This window comes from Pan troglodytes, chromosome 5 (assembly GCF_028858775.2).
Source record: "Pan troglodytes isolate AG18354 chromosome 5, NHGRI_mPanTro3-v2.0_pri, whole genome shotgun sequence".
NCBI classification, from domain to species: domain Eukaryota; kingdom Metazoa; phylum Chordata; class Mammalia; order Primates; family Hominidae; genus Pan; species Pan troglodytes.
Window position 1 is genome coordinate 169,944,043 of NC_072403.2, and position 22,920 is coordinate 169,966,962.

The 22,920-nt window shown below is 39.4% G+C and overlaps 1 protein-coding gene across 3 annotated transcripts in view; it reads left to right on the forward strand.

Annotated features, from left to right (window-relative positions):
• The window catches only part of SNX9 (sorting nexin 9), a 120,444-nt gene that overhangs the window by 84,613 nt on the left and 12,911 nt on the right, over window positions 1–22,920 (forward strand). For all 3 annotated transcript variants that reach the window (XM_001144722.7, XM_009452308.5, XM_016956527.4), the window contains 5 exons: window positions 981–1,106; window positions 1,224–1,341; window positions 12,812–12,942; window positions 18,428–18,531; window positions 19,906–20,009. In XM_001144722.7, the coding sequence (XP_001144722.1) occupies window positions 981–1,106; window positions 1,224–1,341; window positions 12,812–12,942; window positions 18,428–18,531; window positions 19,906–20,009 (583 nt within the window). The remainder of the gene's footprint in view (window positions 1–980; window positions 1,107–1,223; window positions 1,342–12,811; window positions 12,943–18,427; window positions 18,532–19,905; window positions 20,010–22,920) is intronic.

Genomic DNA, 22,920 nt, shown 5'->3' on the forward strand with positions numbered 1-22,920 from the left:
ACAGCAGACCTATTGTCACCTAGCAGTGCCTAGAAGAAATGATCCTCAGGCTCAAAACTTACACACGAGGTCTCTACACCCCCACATAGAATTTAGCTGGTTTCCCTTCCTCACCTCCCACCACAACTAAAACCCCAGTGAGCTAGTGTAAGCCTCGCCTGAATTTGTGAACTTTTGCCCTAGTCACAGATAGAAGAGAAGGCCAGTGAGAAAAGAATGGAGGCCTATCCTCTTCAGGCAAGCCTTGCCCAGGTGGACGTGATACCTGGGGGTTGGAAGTGAGCCAGCCCACTGTGCTTAGGCACATAGCAGTCCACGGAAGAAAACAGCTAGCCTGGTTCTTGCTTTTAAGACGTAGTACCTCCCCCTCCCCGCACCTTGCCACTAGTAGCAAAACAATGGCTATCAGGCTCTGGCCAATCCGATTAATCGCTTCTATGAGCCAGAACAATGCTACTCAAAGTATGGTCCACAGACCAGTTGCCCATCTGAAAACTGCTTGTTCCTGATCCACCATGAGATAGGTACAGTACATGAGAATATTTGGAAAACTTGAGGACAGTTTGGTATTGTTGAAAAATCAAAATGTGTAATGTTATATTTCACCAAACTATTAGTCTGTGATAGATTCGAAATTTTTAAAAACTAGTCCTTCATCACGTGTAGCTTGAGACAGCTAGACTAGAAAGAAACATTGTCTTGTAACCAGCACTGTCCTTGGGAGAGGGAAGCTGGTGTCTCCTCTCCATGGGCTGAGCTACCCACATGGGAGCAGAAGGGTTTCCCACAGGTGTGTTCTTTAAACATAATATCTAACAGGAACAGAAACCATTGAACCATTTATGTACCTTTCAAAGAGGAACAAGAATGACCCTCCAAAGGACTTCTCATTCTGAAAAGAATTACTTGCTGATTCACATCAATTGTATTTATTATTTTTCCATGTAACAAAATTACTTCTTTCTGGAACATTGGCATAGGTTGGAGATTATGGCCCAATGTGGGTTTATCCTACCTCTACATTTGACTGTGTGGTAGCAGATCCCAGGAAAGGCTCCAAAATGTATGGTCTAAAGAGCTACATCGAATATCAGCTAACACCTACTGTAAGTATCCACGTTATCAAAAGCAGAATCATGTTTGGATCACTGATTGCAGCTTGCTTTTTTCTTCATTTTCTAGAGTTGGCATTGGTAACCTTTTCTCTTTCCCTTATTTTGTAGAACACTAATCGATCTGTAAACCACAGGTATAAGCACTTTGACTGGTTATATGAGCGTCTCCTGGTTAAGTTTGGGTCAGCCATTCCAATCCCTTCTCTTCCAGACAAACAAGTCACAGGTGAGTGTGTGTAATGCTAAACCCAGGATGACAAATAGAAAGACTCCAGTCAGATTATCCTCCTGTAAGTCAGTGATGGCATTTTCCATCCTGTAGAGCAGCAGGATGCAGGAGTTGGAAACAGTAATTAAATACAGCTATGAAGAGAGAACCATCGCATGTTGTACATCTATCTGGAAGTTGCCTAAACGTCTAACAAGAACGTTTAATGTGCAAATCACAGGTTTTGGTATGTGTCTGAAATTCCAGCAGTCATTGTCTTCATTGCTGTACCCTTTCTACAAAAGAAATGTGTACATTTAAAATATGTGAAAAATGACACCTGAAAAAATAGAAATAATTCAAATAGCCTAAAATGGAAATAAAAACGTATGACCCACATGATGCAAACAGGTTATGCAGATGAGCTGCATTATTTCATTAGATGAGTGAGCACTGGACAGAGAAGCCACAGAACTGCTAAGTGTTAATGAAGGAAGAAGCTGCCAGGTTTTCTGCTTATTTTGATTATTACCCTCTCCCTTTTCTTGCTTTTTAAAAGTGCCATTTTCTATTTATTTTGATAATTACCCTCTCCCTTCTCTTGTTTTTTAAGTGCCACATTCCCTCCCCTCCCCCAGCCCCAAGAATCTTTTGGTAAGTAACCCATGGTGTTACTGGAGCACCTTGTAAGTATGCAGGTAGAAAGGGTTTGTTTTTATGTCAGGGAATTGTTTTTGTTTTTAATCTCCAGCCTAGGGTAGACTCTGCTACTCTATGTAGGCACCGAGGGACTCAGCATGTGTGTGTTAAAATAAAGGTTGTGTGCCAGGTGCGGTGGCATCCCAGCACTTTGGGAGGCCAAGGTGGGCAAATCACGAGGTCAGGAGATCGAGACCATCCAGGCTAACATGGTGAAACCCTGTCTCTACTAAAAAATTAGCCGGGTGTGGTGGTGTGCACCTGTAGTCTCAGCTCCTAGGGAGGCTGAGGCAGGAGAATGGCATGAACCCGGGAGGCAGAGGTTGCGGTGAGCCGAGATTGCGCCACCGCACTCCAGCCCAGGCGACAGAGCGAGACTCTGTCTCAAATAAATAAATAAATAAATAAATAAATGTTGTGAAGAAACAGACTTAAAGATTAGACAGAGTTTTAGTATATTGCTAGAAAATGTTCACATACATGAACTAGTGAAAATAGGAGTGGATTGTGAGAGGAGGTCTTCAAAGGTCAGAGCCAGAGAGGCCTGTAAGAGATGTGAAAGAGACACTGAGATGCTCACCTGAACCTAGGGAGAAGAAACATGGAGGGCTGAAGGAAGGGTTCTTTCCCCAAAGGTCAGGGAAGACGAGAGGCGGTGGAATTCTCACTGCACTCGCAAGAGTCGAGATAAACAGTTCAGGGAGGGCCTGCGACTCTTCACAGCCAGGTGGCAGTGCCAGATGGAAACATGTCAGCACTGCCGTGGAGTTTGTCCCACGTGTTCCTGGACAGTTCCCGAGTGCCTCTCATCTGTCCTCACAGATAGTCATTTTCATCTTCACTTTATAGATGAGGAAACGGAAATCCACAGACATTAAACAGGTTCCCCTCTCTATTGCTGAAAAAGGAATTCGAATCTAATCCCACAGCTTACTCTGTTTCTGTTAAGATGTGGACTGACTAATCTTTCCCTAGAATTAGTATTCATACAATGAGTAAATTATTCTCCTTAAAACATTACTTTATATTTTACTTTGTTTTATGTTTATTTTTCCCTGAAGTGTTTTGTGGAGATGGAAACTTTTGTTTTAAAAGAAGTTTTGATTTTGATTTTTTTGGAACACATTTCAAAAATTTCAAATTGTCATAGCAAAATTGAAAATGGGGCTGCACTACTGGGTAGATAAACACATCCCCCCAGTCCCCTGGGTGACACTTGAGTGGTCCCTCGTGGTGCTGGGGCGGTGGAGTGACAGCCAGACGGCCGTGGGCTGCTGCTGCCTTCTGCCCAGAGGCACTGACCGAACCCCTGCTTCTAACCCAGTTCAGACACTCCCTGTACCTCAACCCAGTTCAGACACTCCCTGTACCTCCTTTTTGTCATCCTTCTTGCTTTCAATCACAGTTTTCTCTTTAAAAATACAGATTTCTTTCCATGAAAACTTCAGTTCTGCCATATAAAATTATAGTCTATTTCCTTGAATTTTGTGCTCTCCTTTATCAACTTGGTTAGCACAGTGTGTGCTCCACAGTGTTTAAATCCATGGGTTAATGGCCTATTTCAGGCTTGTAAGAAATTCTCATATCTTTTAGATTTTAATACATTGTTTATTCTGAATCGGATAATTCAGTGCTCTTTTAAAGCTTCAGAGAGTCACGGTTCTCTTTCCATACTAAGATTTGTTTAAAAAAAAATAAGTTCGGCATGTAGCCAGGGAGGAGAATGTCATAGAAAAGCAAGAAAGCAGCAGCCCCTCGGTGTGAAGAAAGTTGAGCTTTGATTCACTAACTGGGATATGAGCCAAGGAAGCCGAACAGCACAGAAGGGCTCTATTTCCCCCTCACTTGTGTGCCTCCTGCCTGGGATGCCCACAGATCATTATTATGTAAGAACTCCCCTCTCACTCAACTACGGGAGAAAAGAAAAAGGAATGCTTAGTAGGTGATGCTATGACATTCCTGTGGACTCGACAATTCATGAAAAAATGTACAGTTAACATTTCTTTATTTGTTTAGAGATTTTTGTTTTTTATGGAAATAATATTGAATGAATATAGTTTTATTCCTGGTACCAAACTGATATATTCATATACTTAGTGAAAACCTTAGTAAGGTTCATGGAAAACAGGGAAATAAAAGTTCCTCTTTTTTTCTAATTATTTGCAACTTGGTCTGAAAATTCTACCAAGCATAAAATAACATCTGAAGTCATAAGCTTAGAGCTAAACCAGCTATGTCAGAAAAATTTTCACAAGAATAATTTTTGAATAAAATAAGGATCACTAAATTTCAACCAATGATAGGATAATGAACTCTGGGTACAACTCACCTGGCTATAATGGGGAGTTCATCGTATCCCAGGTCCAGACTGGCTTTCCGGCCAGGAGGTGAATTGTCTTTTTTCCAAGGCACAAGGCTTTGTTTCTGCTTAATCTACTGCTAGTAAATGCAAAGTTTGCAATGCTTTAGTACAATGATGGTGTCTAGACTCATTGTTCTGTTCAAGTCCACTTTTTAGGTAATAAAAGTTTTTTGATATGTAGGTGCATAATACTATCTATCTATATTTTATTTATTTATTTATTTATTTATTTTTGGAGACGGTCTCACTCTGCCACCCAGCCTGGAGTGCAGTGGCACAATCATAGCTCACTGCAGCCTTGACCTCCTGGATTCAAGTGATCCTCCCACCTCAGCCTCCCAAGTAGCTGGGATTATAGGTGCACGCCACCATTGCCTGGCTTATACTCATAATTTCTAAAGGAAAGTTCAGGTTTCATTTTTTAAATTTTATTTTTAAACTTAGGTACAGTAAATTCACTCTTTTTGGTGTACAGTTCTGAGTTTTGACAGCTACCACTGCAGTCTTGCAACCACCACTACATTTCGTGATACAGAACCGCTCCGTCACCTCCCCAGGTTCCCTCATGCTGCCCATCCCCCTAGTCCTAACCATGGCAACAGCTGATGTGCTCTTTGTGTTCATAATTCTGCGTTTTCTAGAATGTCATTATAAATGGAAGCATGCAGTGTATAGTCTTTCGAGTCTGACTGCTTTCATTTAGCATAACACATTTGCAGTTCATTCATTTTGTTGTGTCAATAGTTTGTTCTTTTCGTGGCCAATAGTATTCCAGTGTTTAGATATACCATAGCTTGTTTATCCATTCACTCATTGAAGGACATTTGGGTTTCCAGCTTTTGGCAATTATGAATAAAGCTGCCATAACATTTGCATACAGGTTTTTGTATGAACGTAAGTTTTCATTCCTTTTGGGTAAATAAGAGTAAAATGACTGGGTCAGTTGGCAAGTATATATTTAATGTTTAAGAAATTGCCCAACTGTTTTTCAGAGAGGCTATACCATTTTGGAATCCTCACCAGCAATATATGAGAGTATCAGTAGTAGTTCCACATCCCTACCTGCACTTGATAGTGTCAGTTTTTCCTCATTTTAACCAGTCCGATAGGTATGCAGTGGTATCTCAGCATGGTTTTGATTTGCATTTCCTGATGGCGAGTGGGGTTGAGCATCTCTTCATGTGCTTATTTCCCATCTGTAGATCTTTGGTGCTGAAGCGTCTGTTCAGCTCTTGTGCTCATTTTTTATCAGTCTGTTTTCTTATTGTTGAATCCTGAGATTTTTTTAAATATATATATGTATTTTCTAGAAACAAGTTCTTTGTTAGATAAGTGATTTGCAAATAACTTGTCACAGCTGTGGCTTGGCTTGTCATTTTCTTTTTCTTTTTTTTTTGGAGACAGGGTCTCACTGTCATCGCCCAGGCTGGAGTGCAGTGGCACCATCTCAGCTCACTACAACCTTGACCTCCCGGGCTCAAGCAGTCTTCCAGCCTCAGCCTCCTGAGTAGCTGGGACTACAGGCTGTCATCAACACTTCTTGTTAATTTTTTGTATTTTTGGTAGAGACAGGGTTTCACCCTGTTGCCTAGGCTGGTCTCGAAGTCCTGAGCTCAAGCGGTCCGCCCACTTCGGCCTCCCAAAGTGTTGGGATTAGAGGCATGAGCTACCACACTAGCCTTGTTACTTTCTTAACAGTGTCTTTTGCATAACAAAGGCTTTTAATTTTAATGAAGTTCACTATATCAGTTTTTTCTTTCATGGACTGTGCTTGAGGTGTCATGGCTAAGAGCAGTTCACAACATTTTCTTCTAAAGGTTTTAGGCTTTTCATTTAGATCTTTGATGCATTTTGAGGTTATTTTTGTATAAGGTGTGCAGTGTGGTAGAAGTAGTGCATTTTTTTTTCACATCGGGATATCCAGTGGGTCTCACACCATCTTTTGGAAAGACAGATCTGTTTTCCATTTATTAGAAACATGTTTGTAAGAGAAAAAAAATCAGTTGATTGTATTTGTTGGTTTATTTCTGGATTCTATTCTGCTCCATTGATTTACGTGTCCATCCTTTTCGCCAGTCCTACACTGTCTTGACTTGTGTAGCTTTATGGTAAGTCTTTAAATCAGGTAGCGTGAATCCTCCAACTTGGTTCCTTTACAAAATTGTTTTGGCTATTCTTTTTCTTTTGCCTTTCCTAGTAAATTTAAATGTCAGTTTGTAGATATTTATAATCATGCTGGAATTTGTATTGAAACCGCATTGATTCTGTAGATCAATTTTCACATCTTGATATCTCATCTTTTAATCCATGTATAAAAATATATCATATTTGATTTTCATTAGGGTTTTGTAGTCTTCAACATACAGATTCTGCATTTATTTTGTTAGATTTATGTTTAAGAATTTCAGGCCAGGCACGGTGGCTCATGCCTGTAATCTCAGCAATTTGGTAGGCCGAGGTGGGTGGATCACCTGAGGTCAGGAGTTTGAAACCAACCTGGCCAACATGGCGAAACCCCATCTCTACTAAAAAAAAAAAAAAAATACACAAAAATTAGCCAGGCGTGGTGGCACACACCTGTAGTCCCAGCTACTCAGGAGGCTGAGGCAGGAGAGTCACTTGAATCCGGGAGGCGGAGGTTGCCGTGAGCCAAGATTGCACCACTGCACTCCAGTCTGGGCGACAGAGTTAGACTCTGTCAAAAAAAAAAAAAAAAAAAAAAAGATTTATATATAAGAATTTCATTGGAGAGTTGCATTGTAAATGGTACTGTTTGTTTTTTAAATTTCCATTTTCTAGTTATGTATTGCATATAGAGATCGATTGATTTTTGTATAGTCACCTTTTATCTGTGGCCTTGCTAAACTCACTCAATAGTTCCAGGAGCTTTTTTGTGGGTATGGATTCTTTGGTTTTTTTCTCTTTACTTTTTTTTTGTTTTTTTTTGTTTGAGATGGAGTCTCGCTCTGTTGCCCAGGCTGGAGTGCAGTGGCGCTATCTCGGCTTACTGCAAGCTCCGCCTCCTGGGTTCACACCATTCTCCTGCCTCAGCCTCCCGAGTAGCTGGGACTACAGGCACCCGCCACCACGCCCTGCTAATTTTTTATATTTTTAGTAGAGATGGGGTTTCACTGTGTTAGCCAGGATGGTCTCGATCTCCTGACCTCATGATTCACCCGCCTCGGCCTCCCAAAGTGCTGGGATTACAGGCGTGAGCCACCGCGCCCGGCCCTCTTTTCTTTTTTAATGTAGACAATCATGTCAGCTTGGAATAGAGAGTTTTATTTCATCTTTTCCAATCCATGGGCCTTCTACTTCTGTTTCTGCCTTATTGCACTTGCTAGGACTTCCTGTATGCTCTTGAGTAGAAATAGTGAGAGGAATCATCTTTGGCTTATTCCTGATCTTAGGGACAAAGCATTCAGTCTTTCACCATTAAGTATGATGTTAGCTGTAGGTTTTTTGTTAGATGTGCTTTTATCAAGTTAAGGAATTTCTCTTCTATTTCTAGGTTGTTGAAAGTTTTTGTTCATGAATAGATGTTGGATTTTGTCCCATGTATTTTGTGTACCCATCGAGTGACTGTATGGCTTTTCTTCTGCTATTAATACAGCAAATCACATTGATCAACTTTCCACTGCTGAACCAGCCTTACATGCCTGGAATAAACCTCACTCGATGGTGATAGATTATTCTTATATATTGCTGGATTAAATTTGCTAATAATATCTGGTTGAGGATTTGGTTCACGATGGTTATTGGTCTATAGTTTTCTTGTAATTTCTTTGGTTTTAGTATCAGGGCAATGCTAGTCTCATAGGATGAGTTTGGAACTATTCCCTCCTTTTTTATATTCTGGAAGAGATTATATAGAATTGACACTGTTCTATAAGTGTTTGATAGAACTCACCATTGAAATCATCTGGACCTGGAGTGTTCTTTGTGGGGAGGCTTTAACTATGAATTTAATTTCCTTCATAGCTATAGGACTATTCAGGCTGAGCTTTGGTAGCTTGGGTCTTTAAGGGAGTTAATTTATTTCATATAAGTTGTTAGGTATAGTTTTAGAGTTGCTCATAGTATTTCTTTGTACCTTTAAAGATGTTAGGTCTACTCCTTCATTTCTGATTTTGATCATTGTCACCTCTCTTTTTTTCTTTGGTTTTATGTATTTTTATTTTTCTCTTTTCTATTGTATTGTTTCTGCTCTTTTATCATTTCTATCGCTTGGTTTGGGTTTGATTTATTCTTTTTCTAGTTTCTTAAATATAGAAACTTAGATTATTGTTTTGAGATATTTCCGCTATCACAGGCATTAAATGCTAAAAACTTTCCTCTAAGCATGCTTTTGCTGCATTCTATAAAGTCTACCTTATTGAGTTTTCATGTTCATTCAGGTCAAAACATTTTCTAATTTTTCTCATAAGTTCTTATTTGATCCATGGGTTATTTAGAAATATACCTATATCTCAGTATCTATGGGAATTGGTTCCAGAACCTCCCACAGATACCAAAATCCATGGATGCTCAAGTCCCTGATATAAAATGGTATAGTATTTGCATATAACCTATGTACATTCTCCCGTATATTTTAAATCATCTCTAGATTAATTATAATACCTAATACAATGTAAATGCTATGTAAATCATTGTTATACTGTATTGTTTTGAGAATAATAACAAGGAAAAAAGTCCATACATATTCATTACAGAAAAATTTTTTTTCCCTCAAATATTTGCAATCTGAGGTTGGTTGAATCCATGGATGCAGAGACCGTGGATACAGAGAACCAACTCTGTGTTTAATTTCCAACTATCTGGCCATTTCCTGAATTTTTTTCTTTTGACCTCCAGTTTTATTATGTTCAGAGAACATACTTTGCATGATTTTTAGTCCTCTTACATTTATTGAGACTTATTTTATGGCCTAGCATATGGTCTGTCATAGGGAATATTCCATGTGTGCTTCAAAAGAATATGTGTCTGTAGCAGCCGGGTGGAGTGTTTCATTCATGTCAGTTAGGCTGGGTTGATAGTGTTATTCAGGTTTCTATATCCTTGCCAATTTTCTTTCTAGTTCTATCAATTATTGAGTATCGGGTATTGAAATTTAACATTATGATTGGTGGACTATCTCTCCTTTTAATTCTGTCACTTTGTTTTATGTATTTTGAGTCTCTCTTGTTAGGTAGACATACAGTTTGTAATTTTAATATCTTCCTGATGTAGTGACCTCTTATATCATGAGGTGTCCCCCATTGTCTCTAGTAAGATTTCCTGTGTTAAAGTGTACTTGTCTAATATTAATATAGCCACTCCATTTCTGTTATGGTTACTGTTTGTATGGTATATCTTTTCCCATCCGTTTACTTTCAGTATATGTGTGCCTTTGAAATCAAGCTGTTTCTCTTATAGGCAAGATAGTTGGATCTTACTTTTTTATCAAGTCTGACAATCTCTGCTTTTGATTGGGGTTTTTAGGCCATTTGTATTTAATATAATTATTGACATGGTTAGATTCACATTTGCCATTTTGTTATTTGTTTTCTGTGTTTGCTTCTTTTTCCTCCTTTACTGCCTTTTCTTTGTGTTAAATATTTTACAGTGTATTGTTTTAATTCCTCTCATTGTTTAAGCTAAATTTTTAAAGTTATTTTCATAGTGGTTGCCCTAAGGGATATAATATGCATCTTTTTTAACATCACAGTGCACTTTAGATTAATATTAATTCCAGTAAAATAAAGAAATTTTTCTCCTATATAGCTTTATTCCCTTCCCTCATTTATGCCATTATTTTTATATATATTACATCTGTATGTTATGAATCCAACAATACATTGTGGTAATTACTGCTTTCTACAGTCTTTTGTCTTTTAAAGACACTAAGGAAACAAATTAGAAAAAAATATATCTATAGAATCTTTTACATTAATCCTTATATTTCTGGTGCTGCTTATTTGTCTCTGCAGATTCAAGTCACCATCTTTAGTAATTTCTTTTTAGCCTGAAGGACTTCCTTTAATACTTCTTATAATGCAGGTCTGTTATCAGTGAATTATCTCATTATTTATCTGGGTATGTCTTTATTTTTAGAGGATAGTCGTACCGATCTGGCTCCATTGTGTCAGACAGCAAGTCAGCTGTTAATGCTGTTTATCTCACGTGCCCACTCTACTATGCATGATCAGTCATTCAGATATTTTTTGTCTCACTCTCTCTTCTTCCTCTGGGATTCTCATTACAAGTGTTTGGTGTGCTTGATGTATTCTAATATTTTACGTTTAGTTTTTTTTCTCTGTGTTCTTCATGTTAGTTAACTTCTGTTGATCTATCTTCAAATTCACTGGGTGTTTTTTTTCTTCTGCTACCTTAAATCTTCCGTTGAGCCTTATCTGCAGTGAATTTTTTATTTCAATTACTATACTTTCAACTCCAGAATTTCCATGTGATTCTTTTTTGGTAACTTCTCTCTCCTTTTTGAAACTCCGTGTGTTGATTCTCTGTCATATTTTTCTTTAATTTTTTAGGCTTCCTTTAGTTCTTTGAAAATCCTTATAGAATCTGCTTTATCTGCCACATTGTTTTTTTCTGCCAAATTCAACAACTGCAGACACTCAGAGATAGTGTCTATTGACTGTTTGTTTTTTTCTCAGTATGGTTCATATCTTGCTATTTCTTTGCATATCTCTTAATTTTTTGTTGAAAACTGGACATTTTTGAGAATATATTTTAGCAACTCCAGATTCTGAGTTTACCTCTCTGAAGGTTGTTGTTTCTGCTTTTTATTTGTTAAGTAACTTGCCTAAGATTAAATCTCTGAAGTCTGTCTTCCTGGAAGTTCAGTTATTGCTGTTTGTTTGTTTGTTTGTTTGTTTGTTTTATATTTGTCTTCCTAGAGTTTGCTCCTGTGTCTGTGGATTGGTAGTAAGCCTTTGATTGACTGACAGAGGTTGTACCCAACCACCTCAGGCCAGTAAGTTAGGGCTCCTGTCCTCTGTCAGTGTAACTGTAACTCGATGTAACTCATTCAAAGCTCAGGTCATTTTTAAGTTGCCCTGGCTTTTACTTTCTACCAGACCCTTTTGTGTCTCCTTTACTTGTATGTACAGCCTCAGAGTTGACCAGGATTGTGTGCCTGGCTTGGACCCCCTCTGGTCTCCAATGTGTATGCATACAGCCTCAGCCTGGAATATGCATGGTTCGACCTTGGCTATCAGGGCTGTTGTCCCTTCCTGTTCATCTGTCTCTGAGATTGTCACTGCCACTGACACCACCATTGAACATGGCATCTCCCATCACTCCAAGCGAGCCTTCTACCCTCACGGAGAAGCTGCAGCTGCCCATCTTCACAGCCTGTCCACCCTAGTGGTACCACCATGTCGAACACGTGGGGTGGGTGGCACACAGGCAGCAGATGCGGGGGAGACAGGAGCAGCCTCCCAACACCACAGATTTCCACCATCGTCGCCTGAAGCTCAGTTCTTCAAGCATAAACACTTCTCAGGTGGCCATTCGCCTTTTGTTGATTTCTAGAGCACTCATTTGGTTGTTTTTATTACTGTTGTCTAGCTTTAGAGTTGCTTTTGAGGGGTAGGGTTAGCTGATCTCTCCAGGCCATAGCTGGAATTTCTACCACTAGAAGGCTTTCAACTAATAGTAGTTTTTGTTTGTAGGTTTATAAACATTCTTAGTGTTCACTTGATGTTTGTTATGCTATTCTTGTCAAGCTGACTTTCTACTTTTAAAACAGAAAGGACCACTCATTAAACTGTTTTAGTAGAGTCACAAGTTCCAGAATAGCAACTTCTATTATTGCATTAGTGGAAAAATTCCTTTGGTATTTCAGTTTAAGTAATTTAAAATACCTGGAGGAAAAAAGCTATAGCCTTGGGTTACTCTTCATAATGCTAAATTTAAACTTGTATAGATGTAATTTATATTGCATTTGGACACATTTTGATAATATGGAAATACCATGTCGTTTGTAAGAATGACATTAAATTCCACTCATCACTCCTTTCTTGCTTATAGGACTTCATGTGGCCACACAGAAACTGGCCTGTTAGCTTATAGGAAAGAGACAGGTTTTCATGTTGAGATAAGATTTAATTTTTTTTTAGTACTTTAAGGATACTTGAAGAAAGTAGCACTTTGAGGTTGTCATTATTCTTGTCACAATATGTGAATATGTTAAATTGGAATTATGTTCTTAAAAACTGAAGTCTGTTGCATCTTACCTGTGGGCCTTTGAGCATTCATTGTGTTGCTTGTTTTTTAGATTAGTTAAAAATCGCTATGGTTTACCTTTTGCTAAATAGCTTTCTACCCAATAGCCAGTAGACATAGAAATGGTTTTTCAGTTACAGTATGGTAACAGTCATTCATTTTAGACAAAGTTGTATGTCATTCTTGGTGTGTCGCTTGCAGGCCGCTTTGAAGAGGAATTCATCAAAATGCGCATGGAGAGACTTCAGGCCTGGATGACCAGGATGTGTCGCCATCCAGTAATCTCAGAAAGTGAAGTTTTCCAGCAGTTCCTAAATTTCCGAGATGAGAAGGTAGGACATTGTGTTAATATGGCATCAGAGAATATTGAGAGTTGTCTCATTCACACCAAACTTATTTCTGAAAGGAGTTAAAATTATGTTGGTTAGTTATTTCTCACTTCCTCCAGTGACAGTGAGGGGACAGAAACCTAAATCCCCACCATAGGAAATTTGTCATGATGTGTGAAGAACTGCCTGCCAGAAGGGCTTCCCCCTACACTGGGAGTGGGTTGGCTCAAGATGGGCAGGGGCAGGGTGAGGGATGTAATAGGGTCAGCAGTTTTTCCCTAGATGTTTTTAAAAATAGGAGGATAGGCCCCAAACTCTGAAGGTATTATCAGCATGAAGTGAGGGGAGTGGAGTGACTGATTTTCCCGATCACGTTGCCCTTACAATGTAATAGCATGATGGCAGGAAAGGGAGAGGCAGACATGAGCCGCTCTTCTCAGAGCCAGGCCATTTTCATCACTGTAATGGTGAGTCCAGAGTCAGTGCTGGCCTCTCTCTCTGCCTGCCCCTGTGGCCAGTTAGTCTGCCAGTGGTCATCTGTTCTTCATTAAAATCAAGGAAACGTTGGCTGCCTGATGTCTCAAAAGTGTCTGCTTTGGAAATAGTTTTCTCTCTCAGTAAGCATTTACTGTACTCCTTATTGTATCATTTTATTCTCTAAAGATGTTTCCTCCACAATTTCTCTCAACAAATACTGCATCTCTTAGCACCCTAAAGAATAAAAGCAGGAGTTGGCCCAGAAGCCACAGCAGATGCTAAATACATTATCAGCCTGGGAAATAAATTATGAAGCTATTTTTGTCTTTAATGAAATAATGGAATATCATATACCCTCTTGGAACTTCAAGAGGTTTACTTGCTAAACTTCTTTGTAGTAATTTTCACTTGTTGAAGTGAACACATAGTAAGTCTTAAATATTAGGGCTTTATCGGTGTATGTTTACAGGTGTATGCATACACTTAACATACATATTTGGGCCTTATTTTCAGTTATTGACTATTTCTAGAATTGACCAGCTCATGTGATATGTTATATGTCACCAGATTGGGAATTAGACAACATGGAGATGCTTCACCATGTCTTTGTGAATTTGTGTATATCACAGGTCTCCTCACCATGTCTTTGTTAATTTGTGTATATCACAGGTCTCCTCACCATGTCTTAGGAATTTGTATATGTTTATGGTGAGATAGGGTACTCAGTCACACTGTGTGTCATGTAGCTATATAGTAGTGAAACTAAGTTCTTTGAATTCAGTAAATATTTGGGTTACTTTGTAGTTACAGAAACTACAGGGAACCACCTCCAAGTTTGTTGCCTTCCTGGTTCCCACAAGACTTTAACAAGAGCTTATTTGATAGATTTTCCAAGGATTTGATTTAGAAAGCATTTCTGAAGGTCATGTTTTCTGCATGGTGGAGTTAATAAATCCTAGACATCAGTTGTGTTGGTTTTTTTAAATGCCACCTTCAAAGAGGGATCAACGTGTCATAAAAGTGGTATAAGAGAAAAAAGAAAGAACTTGGAGTCAGGGCCCTTGAGTTCTGGTCTTAGTGCCACTTCTAGCTGCCTCTGTGGTCTTAGTGAAGGTATTTAATCCCTTTGGGCCAGAATTTCCTCACTTGCTAAATGACACTGTAGAACTACATAGAAACTATGATTCTGTGGTAAGTAGCAGCTCATGTAAATAAATGGTAGACACAGAAACCCCCAAAGAATCTGCAGAGACATTATTAGAAATAAGTGGTTAGTAAGGTAGCTGGATACAAGACATTGCATATTTATCAGCAAAAACAGAAATTGAAAATCTAAAAAAAAAAAAAAACCTGTCATTTACAGTAACATCAAAAGTATCAAATATCCAGGAATAAATACAAGAAAATGTACAAAAGATCTACATAGAAAACTATGAAACATTATTGAGAAAAATAATAGAAGACCTAAATAAATTTTCTAATACTGCATCTCATGGACTGGAAACAATAAAGATGTCATATGTAGAAAATCAAAATGCCAAGCATAGCCAGGATGCTCTTAGAAAATAATGAAATAGGAGGAGGACTTTATTGCATATCAGAACTCATTGTGAAGCTAAAAAAGTTTAAAAGCATGGCATTGGCATAAGGCTAGACAAACCATCCAGTAGAGCAGAGTAGACACTTGATCTATGACAAAGATGGCACTGGGCATAGTAGGCAAAGGATAGTCTTTTCAGTAATTGGTGCTGGGTCAGTTGGATGGCAAAATGCAGGGAAATGAAATGTGCTCGCTACCTCACTACAATCTGCAGTTGATTTTATTAGGGTTGTTATTGATATTGTTATGTTTTTAAAACATGTCCCAGGCTGGGTGTGGCGGATCACTTGAGGTCAAGAGTTCGAGACCAGCCAGGCCAATATGGCGAAACCCTGTCTCTACTAAAAATACAAAAATTCACCAGGTGTGGTGGCACACACCTGTAATCCCAGCTGCTTGGGAGGCTGAAGCAGGAGAATCGTTGGAACCCGGGGGTAAAGGTTGCAGTGAGCCAAGATCATGCCACTGCACTCCAGCCTGGGCAACAGAGCAAAACTCTGTCTCAAATATATATAAATACATATATGTATGTATTATATTTCAAATTAGCTTTAAAGTAAGAAAAAAAAAATCCCAGAGGTAAAATGGAGGAGAATACCTATGAAATAAGATTGGTACCTCCCGGGGAGCAGTGGTGCCTGGGCGGCTTTTCCCTTGGCCACATGTGCTGAAGGTGGAGCTGTGGGTCTCCTGTGGAGTCACAGCAGACAGGCACTTGGAAAGTTTCTTTCACTCTGAGTTTTGGTTGAAAGGAAAGCACCCAAAACTATAGCCAAAGGAGTCGTCATACTTCCAGAAAAATCTCAAAAGTATTGCAAGCAACAGTAGTAGCTATTGGATCAGACCTTAAAGGTGGGGGTGGAAAGATTTAACCAGTTAGCTCAGTGAAAGTTAAAGTTTTCCCAGAATATGGAGGCAGCAAAGTAGTTCTAGACAAAGGTCATTTCTTATTTAGAGGTGGTGCCATTCTTGGAAAGTGTGTAAGCCGAAGTAAATCCCTACTGAAATGGCATCACATGCCACCACAGTTCCGAAAGCCTTCATCATGTAAATGACTTCCGTATCTCTTTTACTAAACTAATGATATTTTTTAAAAGATTGGCAAAGTGTTGGTAATTATCGAAGCTGAACCTGGGGGGTTTATTATACTTTTCTTCTTTTGTATATGTTTGAAAGTTTTCATTGTATATGGTCTTCTTGAAAATGAATTCCATGTGGCTCGCAGATTTAAATGTGAAAAGCAGCATAGTAATGCTTACAGAAGGTAACGTGGAACAGCCTCCTATCCTAGAGAGCAGGGAAGAATTCCTGAAATATGACATGAAAAGGACTATGCAGGAAGATGTGGATAAATTAGACTACATTAGAACTTCTTTTTTCAGCCATGACAAGCGAAAAACAAGCTACTGAGTAGAAGATACTTGCAACATATATAAGCAATGAAGGGCTAGATTTTAGAATATAGGAAAACATCAGTAAGCCCAGTGGAAAAATAGGAGATGTGATCATGTACTTCATAAAATAAGGTATCTGAATCGACAGCAGATGTGTAGAAAAGTACCTAATCTCATTAGCAATCAATAAATACACATTAAAACCACAATAAGATGCCACTACACACGTGCCAGAATGGCTAAAACTGACCATACCAAGTGTCATCTTGGTGAGGTGAGATGCTGCTGGGATTCATAACATGTTGGGGGAAAATGGTAAGACCAATTTGGAAAAGTTTGGCATTTACTGAAGTTGAACCCTCTCATATGACCTGGCATTTCCACTCCTGGATATGTACTGAATAGAAATGCAGGCACACAGACACCAGGAGACATCTACATAACAGCTTCATTCATAACTTGATAAGGGTGGCTACCAGTAGTAGAATAGATAAATAAATTGGGGATTACTCATAAAGTAGAATATTATACAGCAATGAAATGAATGAACTGTAGTTCTACACAAGATCTTGACTGTAGTTCCTAAGCAAGATTGAGCAAAAGAAGCCAGGCACCAAAGAACGCATTTATAGGGCTCTTTGCTAGCTTGAAAAACTAGCAGGACAGGGTAGCATGCATGCTTAGGTGGTAAAACTCTAAACAAAGTGTCTGAGTCCATTTGTGCTGCTGTAACAAAATACCTGAGACTGGATAATTTATATACAACAGAAATTTATTTCTCACAGTTACGGAGGCTGGAAGTCGAAGATCAAGGCACCAGCATTTGCTGTCTGGTGAAGGCTGCATCCTCCAAAGGGGAGAAATGCTGAGTCCCCACATGGTGGAAGGTGGAAGAGCAAAAAGGGACAAACCCCCTCCATCAAGCCCTTTTATCAGGATGCTAATCTCATTCACAAGGGGAGAAGCCCTCATGACCTAATCACTTCTTAAAGGCCCCACCTCTTAATATTATCACATTGGCTATTAAGTTTCAAAACATGAATTTTGGAGGGAACACATTCAAACCGTAGCAGAAAAGCAAAGAAATGAAAACCATAAGAGAGAGATTACTGGTTACCTTTGTGGGGAAGGGAAGAGGTAGCAGTGCTTGGGGAAAGGACAATGCGGGGGCTTTTGGAATGGGAGCTCTTTGCTCCTTCCTGGCCTAGTTGGTCATTAGGCAAGTATTCACTTTGTGACAATTCATTGCACTGGATATTTTTGATTTGGGTACTCTGTGTGTGTATATCTTAATATTTTTTAAAAAATAGCTCATAATACTGGTTTCTGTCTTATATTTTAGAAAAGCATTTACCTTTTTAGAAAACAGATAACCTAAATATTGGAGGCACTAGGTCAGAATGCATAGGGTGGGCCGAGCACAGTGGCTTATACCTGGAATCCCAGAACTTTTGGAGGCCGAGGTGGGCAGATTGCTTGAGCACAGGAGTTCAAGACCAGCCTGGCTAACACAGTGAAACCCCATCTCTACAAAAAATACAAAAATTAGCCAGGCATGGTGGCATGCGCCTAAAGTCCCAGCTACTTGGGGGCTGAGGTGGGAAGATTGCTTGAACCTGGAAGCTCAAGGATACAGTGAGCTGAGATCATGCCACTGTACTCCAGCCTAGAAGGCAAAGTGAGACTCTGTCTCAAAAAAAAAAAAAAAAAAGTATAGGGTGTTTCTGTTTGCTGTTTTTATATAGGTAGCCATTGGAAAGAGAACATGGCTGAATTGGTTCATTCTTAAAAGATTTGGTCCCATTAGGACCATTCTGTGGAATGACACTGTTCATGCCCTGAGATTACATTCGGAGTATAAAGGTATTTAGTCCATGGTGCAGAGGGAGATAGAGTGGGAGCTGCTTCCTGAAAATTAGAAAGATAAAGGTGATAAATGAGCTGGTCCTGTTTGGGAATTTTTAAGATCAGTTTGACTGTGCTCTCCGCTTGAACCTTACAACATCCTCATTTACAGGAATGGAAAACTGGAAAGAGGAAGGCCGAGAGAGATGAGCTGGCGGGAGTCATGATATTTTCCACCATGGAACCAGAGGCACCTGACTTGGACTTAGTAGAAATGTGAGAGACGCTGCCAGGTTTTCTTTCTTCTCAATCCGCACCCTCCTCCTTTGGCCATCAGGCTTCAGCCAGTGTAGCCGCAGCCGAAACTCAAATCAGACTCGACTTTTATGAAATGAGTGGGATTTGTAGTCCAATGACAAGGGAAACATCATTTGTACATAGAAGTACTGTCTTTCTAACCGCAACATCAAATTACAATCTTTCTTTCACCTTGAAGCCAGTGATTTCATAGTTGACACGGTGCTGAGTAGCTGTTTCCAATAGTGTGATGAAACCAAGCGGCACGGAGCCACCTAAAACCCACGCAATATTCAGACAGCAAATCTCTTTGAACATTGCCTTGAGGAAGCAGTCTCTAACCTGCTTTTCCTGTATGCTTTTTTAATCTGTTGGTTGATTTTAATCATGTAGTTTTTTAAATGCAGGGTCAGTTGAAACTTTGGAGTAGTTCCTTTTCTCTTATGGACTTAAAAGAAATTTGCGTGGTTTTCAATTTTAAGCTTTTTTTTTTTTTTTTTTTTTTTTTTGAGACGGAGTCTTGCTCTGTCACCCAGGCTGGAGTGCAGTGGCACGATCTCCGCTCACTGCAAGCTCCGCCTCCCAGGTTCACGCCATTCTCCTGCCTCAGCCTCTCGAGTAGCTGGGACTACATAATTTTAAGCTTTGTTATCATAAAATTATTGCGTATGTGTTACCAAAACTATAGACAAGAAACACACATACACATAACCCTTCAACCACCCAGAGAGAAAATCAGTGTTAATATGTTAATGTTTAGTCTCCCAAATCCTCCTCTGTACGTATGTAATTATAGGAAAGACTGTTTAAACAAAAATGACCTCACACTAGACTTTTTTTTTAATAATCTGCTTTTTTCATCTAACAGTATATTGTGATCTTTTCAGGTTGGTAAATACACTTTTGACATCCTTAGAAAGAACTAGTATCTTTAGGATCACTTAGGTGATTGTGTATCCAGGTTATTGTCTCTGTTTCATGGAGTACTTGGAATGAATGGCCAGCTAGCATTAGCAACCCCTGTTATTCTTTTATAGATTTGATGGTCCCCCCAGTGATTGGAATTTTCCTAAATAAGATATTCAAGAAATTATTATTTTATTTACTTTAGAATAATTTTAAAATTCACAAAGAATTGTAGAGGCAGAAAGGAAGCGAAGTTAAAATATAAATCAGCGCTTTTTAAGTAGTTCTTTAAATGTCTGCATCAAGCCTGTATTTAAGGCTAACTTAGTGAAAGGGGAGTTGTTATCATGCCAGAAAACAAGTGTCTGTGGTTATATTTGGCCCAAGTATCCCCACAGCAGTGCTGTTTCTCCTGCTTATGTGACTGACGGCTGCCTTCACCCACAGAGAGCAGAAGTGCGAGGCTGTGGGGAAGTTCACCAAGGCCATGGATGACGGCGTGAAGGAGCTGCTGACGGTGGGGCAGGAGCACTGGAAGCGCTGCACGGGCCGTAAGTCCACTCCTCACAGTGCACTGGGCTCGTAGGGGGTGATGCAGGCTCAGTTTTATGTCCCTTATCATAGAGGGGAACCTGCTGCCTCGAACAGAAGTGTATTTGGTGGACGGCAGTAATGTCCCTCCTGTGATTCTGCTTGATCTCACTTCACCCGAGTTAAACCACAGAACATTGACCAGCAAAGCCAGGTTAAGAAATCTCATAGGGAACACCACGTTCACTTAATTAGTTCCAGTAATTTGGGGCTTTATAATCTTTGGAAAATTAATCATTTTTGCATGTTTTCAGAGTGCTTGTAGTTATTCTTAGTCTCATGATTTTATTTTCTAATCTTCATCCATTTGGTAAGATGTTGTGTATTTGACTAAAGCCATAGTGTTTAGAAAAACCAATATAGTTAGTAGTAGAAAATATGTCACAGCAGAAGCACTGCCGAGGGGAGAGTGTCGCTGTCAGTCATGGCTTTCTGACCACTCTGCTGTGTCCCTAAGAACTTCCTGCCTCCCTCCTTCTCCTTTGTTTGTAGGCTTTCATTCTGCTGAAGGTTTTTCCTGTATTTCCCAGAACTGTGCAGCTCTGTCACCACACATGTGGCCCAGGATAGAAAAATAGTCCTGTATCCAGCTGTAGGGCTAATGCTGCGGGCTGCTGCCCTGTTACACCCACAGGCTCAGAGGCTGCAGAATGACTTGTCAAGCCCTGAAATGCTGCGATTGCACTGCTGTCCAATGCGCAGATGTCTTTAACTCCCTTAGAGTCCTAGGACTTCTCTCCTTTATATCTGGTCTGCCCTTATTGCTGTGTCTTAACCTCTAGAGAACAGGGCCTTCTAATCTATCACTAAGAATTTTCTGGCCTTCACCTCGTAACACCATACAGGAATATTGGTTGTATTCAGTTAAAAAAAAGTTTTATATTTTGAATTATGAGTAACATATACCTACTTTTATATCAGCCTTTGATGCTCAGCATAGGAAAGGGATCTGTTCTTGTAATGATTTTTTTAAAGGTGATATTTTTACACTAAAAAAGGAAAACAATCAGAATTTGAAATCCAATAATAATTTTAAAGAGCAGGAAACTAAATATGGAGTGACTTGTAGATGAATTAATAAGATAGCACAGCAAAGACAATGCCAGTATTACTATTCAATCCAGATCTGAAAATCCAAAGCCTTACATCAGGAGTCAGTAAACCATGGTCTGAGCACCATATTTGGCTTGCCACTTATTTTGTAAATAAAGTTTTATTGGAACACACCCATGCCCCTTTATTTGTATATTGTCTTTGGCTACATTTGTGTCATAATGGTAGAGTTGAGTAGTTTCAACAGAAACTTGTGGCTCCATATAGCCTAAAACGTTTACTATCTGGCACTTTGCAGAGGAAGTTTGCCAGGCCCTGCCTTACCTCAACCATTGGCCAATAACTACCTCTGCCTCTTCCTCTACTAGCAATAATACCAGTACCAGCGGTGCTTTACCATCCACATATTATCTTATACCAACAAAACAGCTTGTAACATACCAGCTGTTCGTGCTTGAGGGGCAGACATCAGGAATAACAGTTGTTTCTTTCCCATAGCAAAGAAATATGATGCTGTATCCTAAATATATAGAATTAGCCCTGAGAAAATAATGTATACAAATGCAGCATCTAGAAAACAAAACCTGTATCAAGACTTTGGTCATAGAGGATGACTCATGAACAAAAAGCAAAGTTGACATTGTTCTCTAAAGCAGAGGTCCCCAATCCCCAGGCCATGGACTGGTACATGGACCATTACCGCACAGCAGGAGGCAAGTGAAGCTTCATCTCTATCTACAGGCGCTCCCCATCACTCACATTACCTCCTGAGCTCCGCCTCCTGTCAGATCAGCGGTGGCATTAGATTCTCATAGAAATTTGCACCCTATTATGAGCCACGCATACAAGCTTGTGAGCCCTTATGAGAATCTAATGCCTGATAATCTGAGGTGGAACAGTTTCATCCCCAAACCATCCCCCCGACCCACTGTCTATCCATGGAAAAATTGTCTTCCATGAAACCAGTCCCTGGTGCCAGAAAGGCTGGGGACCGTTGCTCTAAAGTATAAATGAAAGAATTCAGTTTTTAAAGGCAATGAATTAATTTTGACTGTAAACTCTTGCAAGACCATCATAACACATCATTTAAATCTGTATGTTCTTTGAAAGCCATTTTTCCTGAGTGTAAATTTTACAATTGCATTTTTTAAGGATATCATAAAAATTTGGGATTATGATATCTTTTTAAAAATTAAATCCCTTATGTCTAATGTCTGATCAACTCCATGTCCTGTGTAATTCACAAGGCCAAATGTAGAAAGTAGGGAATACTGGCCTCAGGCCGCTCTTTTGTGGGGTGGGGAAAGGGATTGACTCAGGCATATCTCCTCCTGTTTCTCAAAGTAGTTCTTTAAAATTCCTAATGTGTAGAATGAAAACTCTAGCACACACTCTGCATGGTGAACCACATGCCAGGTGCCTTTAGGTAGAGAGGCAAAACTGAGGTACCACAGGGGTACAATTTATTAGAATTAACTGAGCTCATGTAATTTGGATTCATGTTTCCTGATAACTGCAGCTTATAGACCTTACCTCAAATGTCTCTGGCCTAAATATTTTTTAAAGAAACATTAAAAGTTTTCTTTTTCTCCTTTAATACTGCAGTGAGTCTTTAAATGCAAATAATGGTTTCTTTTGAAAGGCAAACAGATGCTCCATTTAAGGGGACTCCATACAGATGCAAAGAAAGTAGCTTAAGGTGCAGAGACTCTTGGGAAGTTCTCCAAAGTGATCCTAGAATCTTAGCACCTTAAAAAGAAACCTTAGGGGTCATTTATTGAAATCATCGCTTCATGCAGATGAGAAAACTCAAACCCC